The sequence below is a fragment of the Pipistrellus hanaki genome (assembly GCF_964339955.1).
Source record: "Pipistrellus hanaki genome assembly, chromosome: 1".
Classification (NCBI taxonomy): domain Eukaryota; kingdom Metazoa; phylum Chordata; class Mammalia; order Chiroptera; family Vespertilionidae; genus Pipistrellus; species Pipistrellus hanaki.
In genome coordinates, this window is record NC_140503.1 from 54,623,332 (window position 1) to 54,639,749 (window position 16,418).

Sequence of the window (16,418 nt, forward strand, 5' to 3'; positions counted from 1 at the left end):
TTTTTGGATCCAATCATCTGCTGACGGGCACCTAGGCTGTTTCCAGATTCTAGCTATTGTAGTTTGTGCTGCTATGAACATAGGGGTGCATATATCCTTTCTAATTGGTGTTTCTAGTTTCTTGGGATATAGTCCTAGGAGTGGGATTACTGGGTCATATGGGAGTTCCATTTTCAGTTTTTTGAGGAAACTCCACACTGTTCTCCACAGTGGTTGCACCAGTCTGCATTCCCACCAGCAGTGCACCAGGGTTCCTTTTTCTCCGCAACCTCGCCAACACTTGGCGTTTGTTGATTTGTTGATGGTGGCTATTCTGACAGGTGTGAGATGTACCGCCTTGTTGTTTTGATTTGCATCTCTCAGATAATTAGTGACTTTGAGCATGTTTTCATGTGCCTCTTGACCTTCCTTCTGTCTTCTTTTGAAAATATTCTATTTAGGTCCATTGCCCATTTTTTAATTGGATCATTCATCTTCCTTTTATTTAGTTGTATAAGCTGTCTGTAGATATTGGAGATTAAACCTTTATCAGTGATATCATTTGCAAATATGTTCTCCCATACAGTGGGCTTTCTTGTTGTTTTGTTGATGCCAGCAACATTCTTAAAATAATGTTTTTTTAAGTGCTGGTTTTATTACATAGCAAGATAGCATGTGAAATAACAAAGAATGACTGACCTTAGATTAATAAGGTGACCTAGGAAAAGAAGCCTAAGGCCAATATCTGAGAGTACTCAGATATTGAAGTCAAAGCCACAAAGGTCCATTGGAAGTTCGGTTGCCATTGTAATCCTATTGCAGCCCAAAGAATTCAGAAATAATCTTAATGGATGATATAGTCTAATACATGACTTTGAAATTCAAGATGAAGAGTAAAAGAAGAAAAAATGCTTTATTGCAAAGTAAGAATAACCTTGCTTAAAGTTTTTAACATGAGTAGTGTCACTTTTTGGTAGGCGTTTCTTAAAAGTTGGTATTCTTAATACTGATCTTTTTCAACCATGATCAAACTTTTTGATTTCCCCAACATCCAGATTTTTGTTTCAAAGAGGAGAAATTGTGTAATTTTAGGAAACCAAGAAGGTGAGCTCTATCACAAAGGGAAATTCAAAATTATAGAACATTGTATTCAAATTATGATGGAGTCTTAGCATTTCTTTTTAAGATTACAAATGTTTTAGTCCTGGTATTACGTATATTTTGAATTCTCTTGCTGCATTGCAGGTTATTAAAAACAAAAATTGATATTCTTTACTAAATTTATTTGTTACTCTTGTAGAGGTCTTGTATTTTATTAATCAGTTCCCTTTATGTAATCCTAATTCTGTCATTAATGTGTGTATTAATGTCTTAATTATTTGGAATCAGAAATATACATTTTTATAATAAAAACAGACATATATTAGAAATTCAACTGGAAGCAAACTCTAAAACAAATTAATGTTACACATTTCTTACCAAGAGTTAGTGAAATATTCAAAATATTTTTACTTTTCAAAAAATACATAAATTCTAGGGTATGTCTAATTGTACATTGGATTTTCTAATTTTGTCTATTAAAACAGTTTAATAGACAAAATTAGAAGTGAAAAAGTAACTTATTCAGTATTTAATTTATGCCAAACTAGTATCGTGTTGAATACTTAAAATGAATTAAACACTGTTTTGAAAGAAATATATTGGTCTTTTATTTTTATTTTGTTTTTGATTGAATAAAAAATAAGATTAAATTACTAAATTTGCCTAATATCTTAACGAATCTTTTCCTTTTTTTAGGAATTGGTCAAGGTGTCCCTGTGGTGGCACTTATATTTGAAGGTGGGCCAAATGTTATCCTCACAGTTTTGGAATACCTTCAAGAAAGTCCTCCTGTTCCAGTTGTCATATGTGAGGGAACAGGCAGAGCTGCAGATCTACTAGCGTATATTCATAAACAAACAGAAGAGGGAGGGTAAGTGTATGATTACAACAAGTTTTTAATAACTATATAAAGAGGCTTGTGTTTTAGAATATTAGATTTATTTCAATATGTTATGAACATGAAAATTTGAAGCTTATATATATAAACATATATATATTTAATATATATATATGTGTGTGTGTGTGTGTATTTTTTAAATTTCTTTATTGGTTAAGGTTTTACAAATGTGTCCTTATTCCCCCATTACTTCCCTACCCTCCCACTCATGCTAAAAATATATTTTATTGATTTTTTTTCAGAGAGGAAGGGAGAGGGAGAGTTAGAAACATTGGTGAGAGAGAAACATCAATCAGCTGCCTTCCTGTGCACCCCCCACTGGGAACATGCACGCAACCAAGGGACATACTTTGACAGAATCGAACCTGGGACCCTTGAGTCCGCAGGCTGAAGTTCTATCCACTGAGCAAAACTGGTTAGGGCTAGGCTTTTATATATATATATTTTTGAACCATGTAAATGTAATACCAATTGAGAAAAAGAAATAAAAATGTGCATGAGCTTGTGTTTAAGACATTTTGGTGAAATACTGCTTTACATACCACATTATTTTAAAACTATCCTACCTAATAAAAAAGTAATACGCAAATTAGCCATCACTCTGCTACACCCACTAGCCATGCCCACCAGCCAATCAGAGCAAGTATGCAAATAAACCCAACCAAGATGGCTATGGCCACAGAGAGCAGTAGGGAGGCTTGGGTTTCCCAGGCAACAGAGGAAGCCAAGCTTTTTGTCAGCCCTTGCCGGCCTAAGCCTCCACTCAAGGCTACAAAGTTTCAATTATAAAAGGTAAACAAATCCAAACAGAAATGGTGGCAGCCAGGGAGCTGGAAAGAGTGGGAGGCTAAGGTTGCCCTGGCAATGGAAGAAGCAAAGCTTTCCCCACACTGCTTAAGGCTACCGAGTTTCAATTATAGAAGGATAATAAACTCCAACAGAAATGACTGCTGGCCACAGAGCGAGCAGGAGGCTTGGCTCCACTCCAGGCTACAAAGTTTCAATTGTAGAAGGTAAATAAATTCCAGATACCAGGGCCTCCACTTGGATCTCCAGGGGGCATGGCTGGCCTGCAAACCACCACAGGCCTCTCTCTCAGGCCACCCCACGCCCCAAGGGAATCCCACCCTGATCCAGAACACCCTTCAGGGCAAACCAGGTGGCTCCCACCTGTGCACAGGCATCTATCCTATTTCATAAAAAAGTAATATGCAGATTGACCATCATTGCAATATACAAGATGGCTGCCCCCATGTGGTCAAAGGTCCTGCCCCCATGTGGACACAAGATGGCCACCACAAGATGGCCAGCAGGGGAGGGCAGGTGGGAGGCACCAGGCCTGCAAGGGAAGGCAGTTAGGGTGACCAGGCTGGCAGAGGAGGGAAGTTGGAGCAAACAGGCTGGCAGGGGAGCAGTTAGACATCAATCAGGCTGGCATGGGAGTGGTTAGGGGGTGATGAGGCTGGCAGGTAGAAGTGGTTAGGGGAAGTCAGGAAGGCAGGCAGGTGAGCAGTTGGGAGCCAGCAGTCCTGGATTGTGAGAGGGATGTCCAACTGCCCTCTAGGGGTCCCAGATTGGTGAGGGTGCAAGCTAGGCTGAGGGACACCCACCCTTCCGTGCACGAATTTCTTGCACCGGGCCTCTAGTCTTTATATAATATCTTACAGAAAATTAGTACTAATATTGAAATACATACCTTGTCCGAAACCAGTTTCGCTCAGTGGATAGAGCGTCAGCCTGCTGACTGAAGGGTCCCAGGTTCGATTCCGATCAAGGGCATGTACCTTGGTTTCGGGCACATCCCCAGTAGGAGGTGTGCAGGAGGCAGCTGATCGTTGTTTCTCTCTCATCGATGTTTCTAACTCTCTATCCCTCTCCCTTCTTCTCTGTAAAAAAAAATCAATAAAATGTATTTAAAAAAAAAGAAATACATACCTTGTAAAAAACTTTGAAATATTTCAAAGAGAAAAATCATTCCATTCCATTTCCCCCTTTATGACTTATAGTGGGAGTTTCATGAAGGAGAAAATTTTACCGAGGGTCAAGTACTTAATAAAGTAGCTTTAAAAATCTTGAATGGATCCATCTGTATTTCATATTAGGTTCTAGAAATAATGAAAATGTAAATTTGTGAATTAAGTTATGCTTCCCCTTACTCTAGGAATCTTCCTGATGCAGCAGAACCTGATATTATTTCAACCATCAAAAAAACATTTAACTTTGGCCAGAGTGAAGCAGTTCATTTATTTCAGACATTGATGGAGTGCATGAAAAGAAAGGAGCTTGTAAGTAGGTTTTAGCCTTTTAATTCAAAGAACAATGCAAATTGGTGAGAAACTTGTTTCATTTAGATTTTAAGGTTTTAAATCTTTTTTTAACCATGTGAAGTTGTTTGAGCTGAAAAATACAGAAGAACGATTACAGCTTTTATAAGGTATTAAGGCATGTATTTGCACTATTATTTCAGGAAAAATTTCATAACTGGGCCTCCACAGATTTTTATTTAGAGATAAAGAAGCACATACTAAAGAATTGTTAATGGCCTATCTAAAATATATTTAGGAACAAAAAAACTTAAACTATTTTACTCTGAGTGCTCAAATTAAATTAAAGAGTAGTGCTGCTTACTTTTAGTAATCTAAACATGTGCTTCTGTTTATAAAGAAAATTTTTTATTAACTCTGAGTAGTAGATGATTTGCTGTTTTCTTCCATGTATTTTTTTCTCTATACTTGGAAATGAAGTTAGTTGAAAATTTTGTACAATAGTGTTTTTCTTTATGAAAAATGTTATTACATAAAAATCTCTCAAATCGTCTTACATTGCAATTTATTTTAAGAAACTTCCAGTTAAAAAAAACATTTCTCATCAAAGACACATAATTGTTTGGATTAAGTAAGTGTTCACTCTGTAGAAGGAACAGCAGGGTTTTCCCATTTAAGTTTGTTGCTTACTTCAGTAAAGGACATAAGATAGGTGAAAAACTGAATGTAATATGAAATCAAACATTTTTAATGTACTTGCCATTTTACTTGGTAAATGATACAAAGTCTTAATTTCATGTTCTAGGGTTTCTTATTTTCGACCAAAAAATAACACACATTCCAAAACTATCTCCTGTGTAGTTTGAAATAACTTTTTTATGTCTAATGCCTTAGTTTTTAAAACTAATATTATTAATTAATCCTTATATAGATCACTGTTTTTCACATTGGATCAGATGAACATCAAGATATAGATGTAGCAATACTTACTGCACTGCTTAAAGGTAAGATTAAATATTTTTATTTATTTATAAGATCTTTCATAATATATCCCTTTTCTATAAGAAACATTTTTTAATTTAGCAAAGTGTTTGGGCACTGAATATTTTCAGTAATTTTTCTTTGTAAAAGACATGTTAGCTTTTTTTGACAATAAGTGTTTATTTTGTAGAATTATTTTAAGGTTATAGCAGGATTTATGCCATCAGACCCATTTAATTAACCTGTTAAGAATGTGTCACATTTTTAATTGGCTAAAAAATAAAGGTAATAAAGTATTAGTTGATAGAATTTCAGATAGTCTTAAACATGCTTTTTTTTATTCTAAAGATAAATTTGAAAACTAAGGGTACTTCTGTGATTAAGAAGTTAATGCATATACAAATTGAACTGTTTTCCAGTCATTATCTGGCCAAAAATATCCAACTGATATAGCAAATGGTATTACAATAAAAAATCTTTATAAAATTAGAAACTAAAATGATGTCCCACATGCTGCCTAAAATTTCAAGTAAGTAAGTGAGTTGGCAGGAGCAGAGCAAGAAAGGACTATTGTTTTGTCATTCACAAGAATTTCCCAAATACTAGGCAACAATAAATTGCCAATAAATGAAACATTTTAAAAATACTATAATAAAATGTAAGATAACATATACATCACCTTGGGTAGAAGAGACCATAGTAATAGGAAAGCCAGAAATGATTAAAAAAAGAGATCAATAAAAGGGATTGTATAAATATGAAAATATATTTGCCATATACTTCTGTGTGCTAGCCACTGTTCTTTAGTGTTTGAGAGGATTTATCTCAGTTTTATCTTTACAATAACGTAAAGGGAAAGATTTTCTATTACTTTGCTCATTTTATAGATGAGAAAATTAATGAATAGAAATGTGGAGGGATAACAATGAGCTGGTGTAAATTAATAATAAAAAGATAATTACCTCATGGAAAAATGAGCCAGATTTTATATTCTGTTAATCAGAATAACAGAATAATACAAATGCTTGAGAAAAATGTGGAAAGATGGTCAGTATTTATAATTTTTTACAAAGTAAAATTTTGTCCTAGTTGTTTTGGCTCAATGGATAGAGAGTTGGCCTGTGTACAAAAGGGCACATGCTTAGGTTGCAGGCTTGATCCCCAGTAGGGGCTGTGCAGGAGGCAGCCAATCAATGATTCTCCCTTATCATTGATGTTTTTATCTCTCTCCCTCTCCCTTCCTCTCTGAAATCAGTAAAAGTATATATTTTTAAAAAGTAAATTTTAAAAATAAGTTTTTTGTCCTTTCACTAGATATTTTTATACCTCTGATAGATTTTATAACTTTTCTGGAATACATTTTGGCAGTTAAAAGCTTTACAATATCCTTCCAAATTGGCATCTACAAAATCATTCTATGTAAATATAGTCCACAAAAACATCAAATATACTTACCAAAAAAAAAAACAAAAAAACACACACACAAAAAAAATCCTGATTATCCACTAGTCATAGAAAATTAAGGTATGGTAATAAGGCACCCAAAGCATGCTGCTGAATACATTCTACAGTGCTATCCACTTTTTGCATAAATAATTGAAAGTGTAAATATGTATTTATATCACAGAAAAGCACATGTAAGGATGTTTTTCATTATCTTAACAGTCAGTACTATCTCTGATAGAAATGTGTCATCTTTATATTCTTTTTGTTCTACATTCTGAATTGTTTGTAGTGAATAAGGTAGTATCTTTTCTATAGTTGGAAAATAAAAGTCCTCAACCCTGTGGTTAATCCTACCTCTCTGAGACAGCCTACCTCTGAACAGTGACTGATACCAGCTGTGTAAGTTAGCTAAAAGGGAGTAGGAAGAATTTATAAATGTTTATATTTTAATGAAGATAAATTAATTGAACCTGTCAACTTTTCTTTATTTGATTAGGCACTAATGCATCTGCATTTGACCAGCTCATCCTTACATTGGCATGGGATAGAGTTGACATTGCCAAAAATCATGTATTTGTTTATGGACAACAGTGGCTGGTATGTAAAAAATCTTATGTGTATAATGTAATTAAATTAAATAAGTAATAACAAAGTGTTTGTTGCAACTGTGACCTAACGATGTTTTACTTGTCAAATAAAAAATATACTAAAGTGCAAGATTACCTAGATACCTCTCTAACATTTCAATCTGATTTAATAAGTTCTATTTACTTCTTTGGTAAAACCTTTTTTTAATTTTTATTTATTTATTTTTTTTATAGCATAGAGATCTCTAAAAATCCTACCCTGTTTCCCCGAAAATAAGAGTGTCTTATATTAATTTTTTCTCCCAAAGTTGCGCTAGGTCTTATTTTCAGGGGATATCTTATCTTTCCATGCGCTAGGTCCTATTTTCGGAGGATGTTTTGTTTTCGGGGAAACATATCCTTTGCTAAGTGATTGTAAGTAGAGAATAGACTTGAAAAATAAATGGCAATAGAGGTTGCTGTATAGTTACTTATATGGCAAACTTCTGAAGAAAAAAATCAGAATAAGCTTGAATAACAGCAGGTATAAAAAACACACACATTGTTTTTGGTATTGATTTTTCACCATAAAGTTTTAAAATCATATGGTACCTGATATGCAAAAGGGCCCTTCCAGTGTGACTCAGTGGATTGAGTGTCATTGATTCGATTCCCAGTCAGGGCACATGCCCATGTTGCAGGCTGGATCCCCAATAGGGGCTGTGCAGGAGGCAGCTGATTGATGTGTCTCTCTCATCAATGTTTCTATCTCTTCCTCTCTCTAAAAATTAATAATAACATTTTTTAAAATATTCAAAATATACAGAAGCAATAATATGAGCTATTAAAGTAATATATTAACATGTTAATGGTATTTTATTAATAACATAACTTTTATTAATGATACTCAGTGAATCCCTAAAGTTGTAGCTCCACTCATTTTTTTTAGCTTATATTTTTATTGATTTTTAGAGAGGAAGAGAGAAGGAGAGAGAGAGATAGAAACATCAGTGATGAGAGAGATTCATTGATCGATTGCCTTCTGCACTCCCCATACTGAGAATCAAGCTCGCAGAGCCCACAACCTGGACATATGTCCTGACCTGGAATCATGACCTCCTGGATCATAGGTCGACACTCAACCATTGAGCTACACCACCTTGGCTCCACTAATTTAATAGTATTTTGTGAAAATCTATAAAAGTCTCTCTAAAAACTTAGGAAACAGCTATAAATGCTGACTGATAAACATGTATTATATTCAACTCATAAATCACAAGTTGTATTTCTCTAATGGTGAATGATTTCTGTTAAAGTTCTAAAGAAAACTAAGTACAATCTTGTCTAACTTATATGGTAATTGTATTTTTAGAAAGTTCGTTGTAGAATAAACCATAAAGGTGCTTTTTGTTTATATGTAAAGCAGTATTACTGAGTTTTCACTCAGAAGCATCTAGCAGGATAATAGAAAGTTGTATGGAATGTGAGCGAGATTGGCTGGCAAATTGTGTGGTTTGTAGTCCTTTGAGACTACCCATTAAATGTTAGTAATGGCCCTCAATTATTGAAATGATCTCTCTAAAAACCTTTCCTAAATATTGAGAATCATTGCTTTAAGTTATTTTTTCTCAATTTTAGTTAATAATGGATTCTTTTCTCCCTCTACCCTCCACATGCCACAATTGCTCTCCTACAAAGTAATTTTTATGGACTATTCTTTCAGGAATGCTACTCTAGAGATGTCTTTCATTTATTTTCTTTATACCCTAAGCCAGCCTTTTACTGTTTTCCATTTTTTAAATTTTATTCTAAAACTGCTCAGAACCAAAGAGGTATAAATCCTAAATACTTGCATTTAGAACTCTATAATTAGAATGTGTGAAACATTTATTAATTTTTATACTCTTAGGTTGGATCCCTGGAACAAGCTATGCTTGATGCTCTAGTAATGGATAGAGTTGCATTTGTAAAACTTCTTATTGAGAATGGAGTAAGCATGCATAAATTTCTTACCATTCCCAGACTGGAAGAACTTTACAACACTGTAAGTATATGTTAAAATTCTTTGTTAGCGAAGTTTTATCATCTTTGGGAAATGTTGTTTTACCTAAACATAATCGATCCTTTTGATAAAATCTTTAATGTCTTGCTAGACTACATGGAAAAATTACAGGTAGTCAGTGTGGATTGGTTATATGAAAATGGCAAACTTTCCTTGTTTCTGGGGACCTATTTTTCCTGGTGGTCATTTGTTGCAGCAGATTTCTTTAGATTACTTTGCCTAATGGAGAAGTTATACACTTTTTTTTTTCTCCTTTGTGTTTACATTCATGATTTGACCTTGTGGTATTGCCCTTTTAGCTTACATACTATTTTTTAATATTCTGTAGAGCTTCAGAAAAGTAATTATTTTCTTCACAAAGCCTTTCTCATTTCATTTCAGATTTCATGTTACTAGCATTGGAGAAGGAAAATACTGCCCTTCTTATTAGTTGCCATTTATTACCAATATAAATTTAATTAGTTGTACTTTGAGAACTAAAACCAAATCTTAGCTTACTAACTTTGACTTCTCTGCAAAGCTATTTGTTTATTCATCAATTTCTGTTTATCACTTCCCTTTCATTTCTAATGTCTTTTGGAATTTACAGACTATACCACTTTTGTGTTCTAATGTCCTTTTCTAGTCTTTGTTTACATTAATATTTTACATTAATTATTCTTATAAGCACAGATTTTTACCATATCTTTTTCCAGTTTAAAAACCTTTGATGCTCTTCTATCCATCTATTATAATAAAGGCATAATATGCTAATTAGACCGGATGTCCTTCCAGACAACCTTCCGGACTAAGCCATGGTGGCGAGGGCCAGGGCAGAGGCGGCTGCCGCAGTGGCAGGGGCCAAGGTCCTTGCATGAATTTTGTGCTTTGGGCCTCTAGTCTCTATAATAAAAGCCCAAGTGACCATTAAGGCAGAATGACCAGTCGATATGATGCACACTGACCACCAGGGGACAGACACTCAATGTAGAAGCCGCCCCCTGCTGGTCTGTGTGCTCCCATGGAAAGCCCTGCTTTGCTAGAAGCCGGGCTCACGGCTGGCGAGCACAGCAATAATGGCGAGTGCTAAGGAACAGCGAGATGAGCAGTAAGGAGCTAGCAAGCGGGTAGTAAGGAGCGAGGGGTCCCAGGCTGTGAGAGGGCGCAGGCCAGGCCAAAGGGGACCTGACCCTTTCCCCACCCCTACCAGTGCATGTATTTCATGCACCAGGCCTCTAATATATATATGAAAGCCTAAGCGACCAATATGACCAGTCGACCAAACAACTGGTCACTATGATGTGCACTGACCACCAAGGGGCATGTGCTCAATGCAGGAGCTGCCCCCTGGTGGTCAGTGTGCTCCCACAGTCAACTTTCCACAGCCCCTCCCCCTGGCCGGGAAACAGCTCCTATCGGCCCGGATCACTGGCCAGGCTGAGAAACACCACCTGTTCACTAATTCGTGCACTGGGCCTCTAGTATACAGAATAATACCCAAACCCTTAGCTTGATTTTCAAAGCTCTCTAATTTTTGAACATTTGCTCTAGGTATCTCTCATTTGACCTTTATATTCTAGCCCCATCCCCTTATATTGGGTATTTCAACTACATGGTTCAATTCTTCCCGCCCCTCCCGCCCCCAGTATAATAAAAATTTTTTTTTGCTCTTACACAGTGCTGGTGTGTTTTTTTTTCAGCTACTCCCCACCTGCTAGAATTTTATTTATTGTTTAGAAAGTGGTGTAAATGCCATTCCATTGCCTTCATGAAGCTCAATGGCATAGTCTAGGGGTGTCGAACTCAATCAGAGAAGGGGCCAAAATCTAAAATCCAGCCTAAATCGCGGGCCGAATGGTTTACTGAACAGTCATAAACTGACAATGTCATAAACTGACAGCGGAGTGCAGTGATGACAGCGCGGTGCGGGCCACATTGCAAGGCCTGGCGGGCTGGATTTGGCCCGCGGGCCTTGTGTTTGACACATGTGGCATAGTCAGTTAAATATAATTATATCTTCCCCATGTATTATAAATTGCCTTTGGATAGGGATTATATCTTTATTTTTCCTCATTTTTTTCCTTTAATAGTGTCTAGCACAGTTACATTGAATTTTGTTGGCATTCTACTGTCTCTAGTGAACAGACGTAAAAATTAAAAGGATTATTCATTGTGCTGAATGAAGTAAGGTTTATCCTTGAATTATAAAGCAAATATAAAACAATAAAAATAAAAATTGGTCCCATTAGCAAGGCAAGTAATTTTTTAAATTGTATAACTCAGTTATTAAAATCATAGTTACTTTCAGCATCAATTATGAAATTTTTAAAGTTTAAGGGATTAGTTATGACAAAACAGTGGTTTTCAAACTTCTTGGTATTGGAGTCCTATAGCATAAAAATTATTGAGTAACTCAAAGAGCTGTTTTTAAATAGGTTTTGTTTATATGTGTTGATATTGACCACATTAGAATATAAAACCAAGAAATGTTTATTACATTGTATTTAATAATAATAATTCCATTACATGTTAACATTAAAGCATATTTTTCAAGAAAACAAAAAATGAATGAAGAGAGTAGAATATTTCTATGGTTTCACAATCTCTTTAATGTCTGGCTTCATGGATGGCACCTGGATTCTTATATTTGCTTTTGAGTTTAATTTTATGATATCACCCATCAAGAGGCTTCTGGAAAATTTTACTGAACACTGAGAGGAAGAGAATGAGAAATGCATGTGATATCTTAACATGATTCTGAAAATACTTTTGATTTCATGTACCTTCTAAAAAGGGCACTGAGGTGTTCCTGGACCACACTCAGAACTGCTGTGTTAAAGTATATTTATTTTTTACTAAGCATTTATATTTAATGAATAAACAATAATGGGTTAAGATAAGATAGAATTTCAAAAATTGCATTTTTGTGTGATTATAAACTGAGAAAATAGAGTGAAACTTTCTAATACCTAAAAAACATAAAATACCTCATATTAACTTAGAAGACATTTTTTTTTTTTTTTTAACTCAGTTAAATATAATTTAGATACTTTCTTTTTCTCCTCAAAGTTAACACATTGGGGAGAATGGGCAGGGAAAACTCAGCTCTTCAGTGGATAGACTAAATATTGTAATAACTCAACCAAGGTAAAATATAGTTTGTATTCAACATATGTTTAGTTATCTTTAGATATATTGAATTTGAAAGTCAAGAATAGCAAAGAAAATAATGTTGGTTTTAAAAAAATAATAGGTTTATCCAGAAATGTATTACCAAGTATATGTGATCAAAATGGAAAAGTAGATTGCATTAATTGCTATGATAACCTCATAAAAAATTAATAACACAATAATGGGAGAAAAATCCCATTTGCTATTCCTTTTAAACAATAGATTTACAGTATTGAAAATATGTATATTTGCTTGTGCCGTATAGAATTTAATGCAATAAATTTCAGATAGGTCAAAGCCCTGTTTAAAAAGAATACTTTTAGAAGAATACTTTTTTTGGCCCATTTTCTTCTCAGTCTTGATGGAGGAGATAAGTTTCTGAGTATTTTTTTCAAATTAGGATACCATCAAAATAAGATTACTGTAAAAATGAAAAGTTTTTAATCTATTATACATCAATGGAATTAAGATAATAGGGAAAAGATGACATATTTAAATGTTAAAGGTTTGTTACCCAAAATACTTGAAGTATTGATTCAACTTGATGGTTAATGGCAGAAATAAGTACAGAAATTTTAATAAAGAATATGTTTATCTCCATTATCAATGAAAGAAATGTAACAATATAATTGTGAAGCTTGCAATGCTTACATGACTAATAGAAAAAAATAATTGCATATTGTTACATAAATAAAAACATAAGAAAATATATATTTTGTTTAAGGCAACTATGGTAATGTGAAATGGGTATATCCTTTTTTTTAAATATATTTTATTGATTTTTTTACAGAGAGGGAGAGTTAGAAACATCGATGAGAGAGAAACATTGATCAGCTGCCTCCTGCACACCTACTGGGGATGTGCCTCCAACCAAGGTACATGCCCTTGACTGGAATTGAACTTGGGACACTTGAGTTCTAAGGCTGGCGCTCTATCCACTGAGCCAAACTGGTTAGGGCAAGTATATTCTTTTTGATCCATTTTATGAGCAGAAGTTAACTAAAAATATATATGTAATTTGTGCAAGTGGGTTCATAAAAGTTTTATATGTAATAAAAAGAGAAGTTGTTTACATTATTTTAGAAGAAAAATAATAGTTTACTTTAATTTTTTCTCCTTCAAGAAACAAGGTCCAACTAATCCAATGCTATTTCATCTTGTTCGAGATGTCAAGCAGGTAAGAGACTTTTTTCCCCAAAAAAATTTTTATTCAAAGAAGTTACACTTTGTTTCCAAAAGTCATTAAAATATACCTTAAAAGTAGCAATAAAATAACATTTTTTAGAACAAAATAAAATAAGTACTAAATATGTAATGACAGAAGTAAAGATTTTGCATGATACATCAGAAATCAAGAGAAAGAAAATTTATTAAATTGTGACCAAGTTTCTTTTAAAAAAAAATATTTTTATTGATTTTTTACAGAGAGGAAGAGAGAGGGATAGAGAGTTAGAAACATCGATGAGAGAGAATCATCGATCAGCTACCTCTTGCACATCCCCTACTAGGGATGTGCATGCAACCAAGGTACATGCCCTTGACTGGAATCGAACCTGGGACCTTTCAGTCCGCAGGCTGATGTTCTATCCACTGAGCCAAACCGGTTTCAGCATGACCAAGTTTCTTGAGCTTCTAATCATCCTAAAGTGTGGTGAACTTCATAATGCTCATTGGTTTGTAAAGGAAGATCATTGATAGGATGAGTGTATCTTTTTCTCTGTGTTCAGAAGAAATTTGTTCCCAGGGCATGTAAGACATTGAACAAGGAGGAATCACTGAGTTATGATCATTAATGGCAGATTTTGTCAATAAAAATGCTGAAAAGCATGCTCCTTTGTAAGTGCACTCACTCCCTTTCTTTCATGTACACCAAAAGGTGGTGGGTTCGATTCATGGTCAGGGCACATACCTCCGTTGTAGCTTTGATCTCTGATCAGAGCCCGTATAGGAGGCAATTGACCAATGTCCCCTCCCCTTCCCTCTCCTTTTCTCCCATTCCATTCCCTCCCCTCAAAAAAAATATTCTTGGTGAGGATTTTAAAAAAGAATAATAAAAGTTTTGAATATTGAAAAATAAAAGCTGTTTAAATTATTGGTATCCAATAGTTTTTAATTTTTCTTGGTGTAAAAGTATTCATTTAACTCAAATATTTTTTCTTTTCCCAGAAAGCTTGAGTCATGGGAGAGACTTTTAGTCCAGGGGGCGGGAGGGTTTAGAACACACCTGCATTCTGATTGACTTACATGGGCTAGCAGAAAGAACTGCAGTTGTTAATTCTTTTTTTTTTTTTTTATATCAGTGGCCCAATTTTTTTTTTTTTATCCTAACGTTAAGGCAGTAATTGAGTATTTTCTGACTCAAATTATAAGTTGAGTTTTATATGTTATTTATATAGTTTCATTTTACCTAATATAAATATTTCCCATTCAAGTGGACTCATACCATAATGGTATTTGTTATATTTTTAAAAACTAAACTTCATAACAAAACATTCTTAATTATAAAGTATATTTTGAGGTTTTAGATATAAAAATAAAATATTTAAAATGAATATTTTAAAAATTAATTTTTAAATAGGTTTTAAAAATATAGATACCTAGAATTAAAAACTTCACAGATGAAACCAAGATGTAAAAAAGTATAAGCATTTTTAACAGTACTAAATTCATGAAATTATAATTAGGGAAATGAAAAGAATGATGATGGTAGGAGGGTAGAATTGGTTAATATATGTAAGTCATCTGATGATTAAACCTTTTTAAGATTATTTAATGGAATTAACCAAATGGTTGATTGTGAAACAATCTTTTCAAACTTACAAGTGAATTATGTTCCAAAAGTCCATTTATAAATTGAAGCCCTGGGAAAATGAAGTTTCAGCTCTAAACAAGATTAAAAGTAGTAGTAAGTCCTAGGCAAGGCTATAAAATCTTGTGTAATCTGTAAAATAGCAATAAGATTTTGTTTAAACAGTACTTAAAAAGTAAGTATGGACTCACTAAGAAACATAGCATTATTTTTACTGGAAAATGATATTTATGATATGTATTGTTACAGTGAAAATGGAATTGTTGGTTCTTAGAAGTTCCTTTGCCTCCATCTGTGAATTATTAAGGTGGTGGAGACCAAACTATCTCTGGTAAACCATATTTCTGTTCTGAACCACCCTTTTTGAGACTTCAACTTTATAATCCTCTTTCCTTTTATGAAAGGAAGAAGAGAAACAAGCTACTTCCTTCTCTTAAGTTAGCTGCTGGAAATCCCAGCTTTCTGTAAAATGTAAATATTTGTCATTTTAGAGCATCACATGGAATTATTGAGAAATACTATCCTGTCTTTAAAACTAATGTTTTGTTTCCAGGGAAATCTTCCTCCAGGATATAAGATCACCCTAATTGATATAGGACTTGTTATTGAATATCTTATGGGAGGAACTTATAGATGCACCTATACTCGGAAACGTTTTCGATTAATATATAATAGTCTTGGTGGAAATAATCGGGTATGTAATATTTGGGGGGAAGTATATATATTTGCTTTAAACTTAAATCATACACTTCATTAAATTTTTTTTAATTTTATTGATTTTTCACAGAGAGGAAGGGAGAGGGATAGAGAACTAGAAACATTGATGAGAGAGAAACATCGACCAGCTGCTTCCTGCCCCCTCCCCCCTCCCCCACTGGGGATGTGCTCACAACCAATGTACATGCCCTTGACCCTCTCAGTCCGCAGACCAATGCTGTATCCACTGAGCCAAACCGGTTTTGGCTTAAATCATACACTTTAAAAGTTAAAAATTACTTATATTAGAATGGTTAAAGTAGCATTGTCTTAAAAATATGAGATTGTGTCCAGGGGTTGAGCTTTGACCTAGATAACCCAGGACGTCATAGTTTGATTCCTAGATCACATGCCCGGATTGCAGGTGCGATCCCTAGTAGGAGGTGTGCAGGAGGTAGCCAATTGG

At 34.3% G+C, this 16,418-nt stretch overlaps 1 protein-coding gene across 1 annotated transcript in view; it reads left to right on the forward strand.

Moving 5' to 3' along the window:
- TRPM7 (transient receptor potential cation channel subfamily M member 7) overlaps positions 1-16,418 on the forward strand; it is a 114,973-nt gene that overhangs the window by 41,323 nt on the left and 57,232 nt on the right. The window contains exons 8-14 of the mRNA XM_084894040.1: positions 1,777-1,951; positions 4,140-4,263; positions 5,174-5,246; positions 7,166-7,266; positions 9,145-9,279; positions 13,571-13,624; positions 15,810-15,950. Coding sequence (XP_084750166.1) covers positions 1,777-1,951; positions 4,140-4,263; positions 5,174-5,246; positions 7,166-7,266; positions 9,145-9,279; positions 13,571-13,624; positions 15,810-15,950 — 803 coding nt within the window. The remainder of the gene's footprint in view (positions 1-1,776; positions 1,952-4,139; positions 4,264-5,173; positions 5,247-7,165; positions 7,267-9,144; positions 9,280-13,570; positions 13,625-15,809; positions 15,951-16,418) is intronic.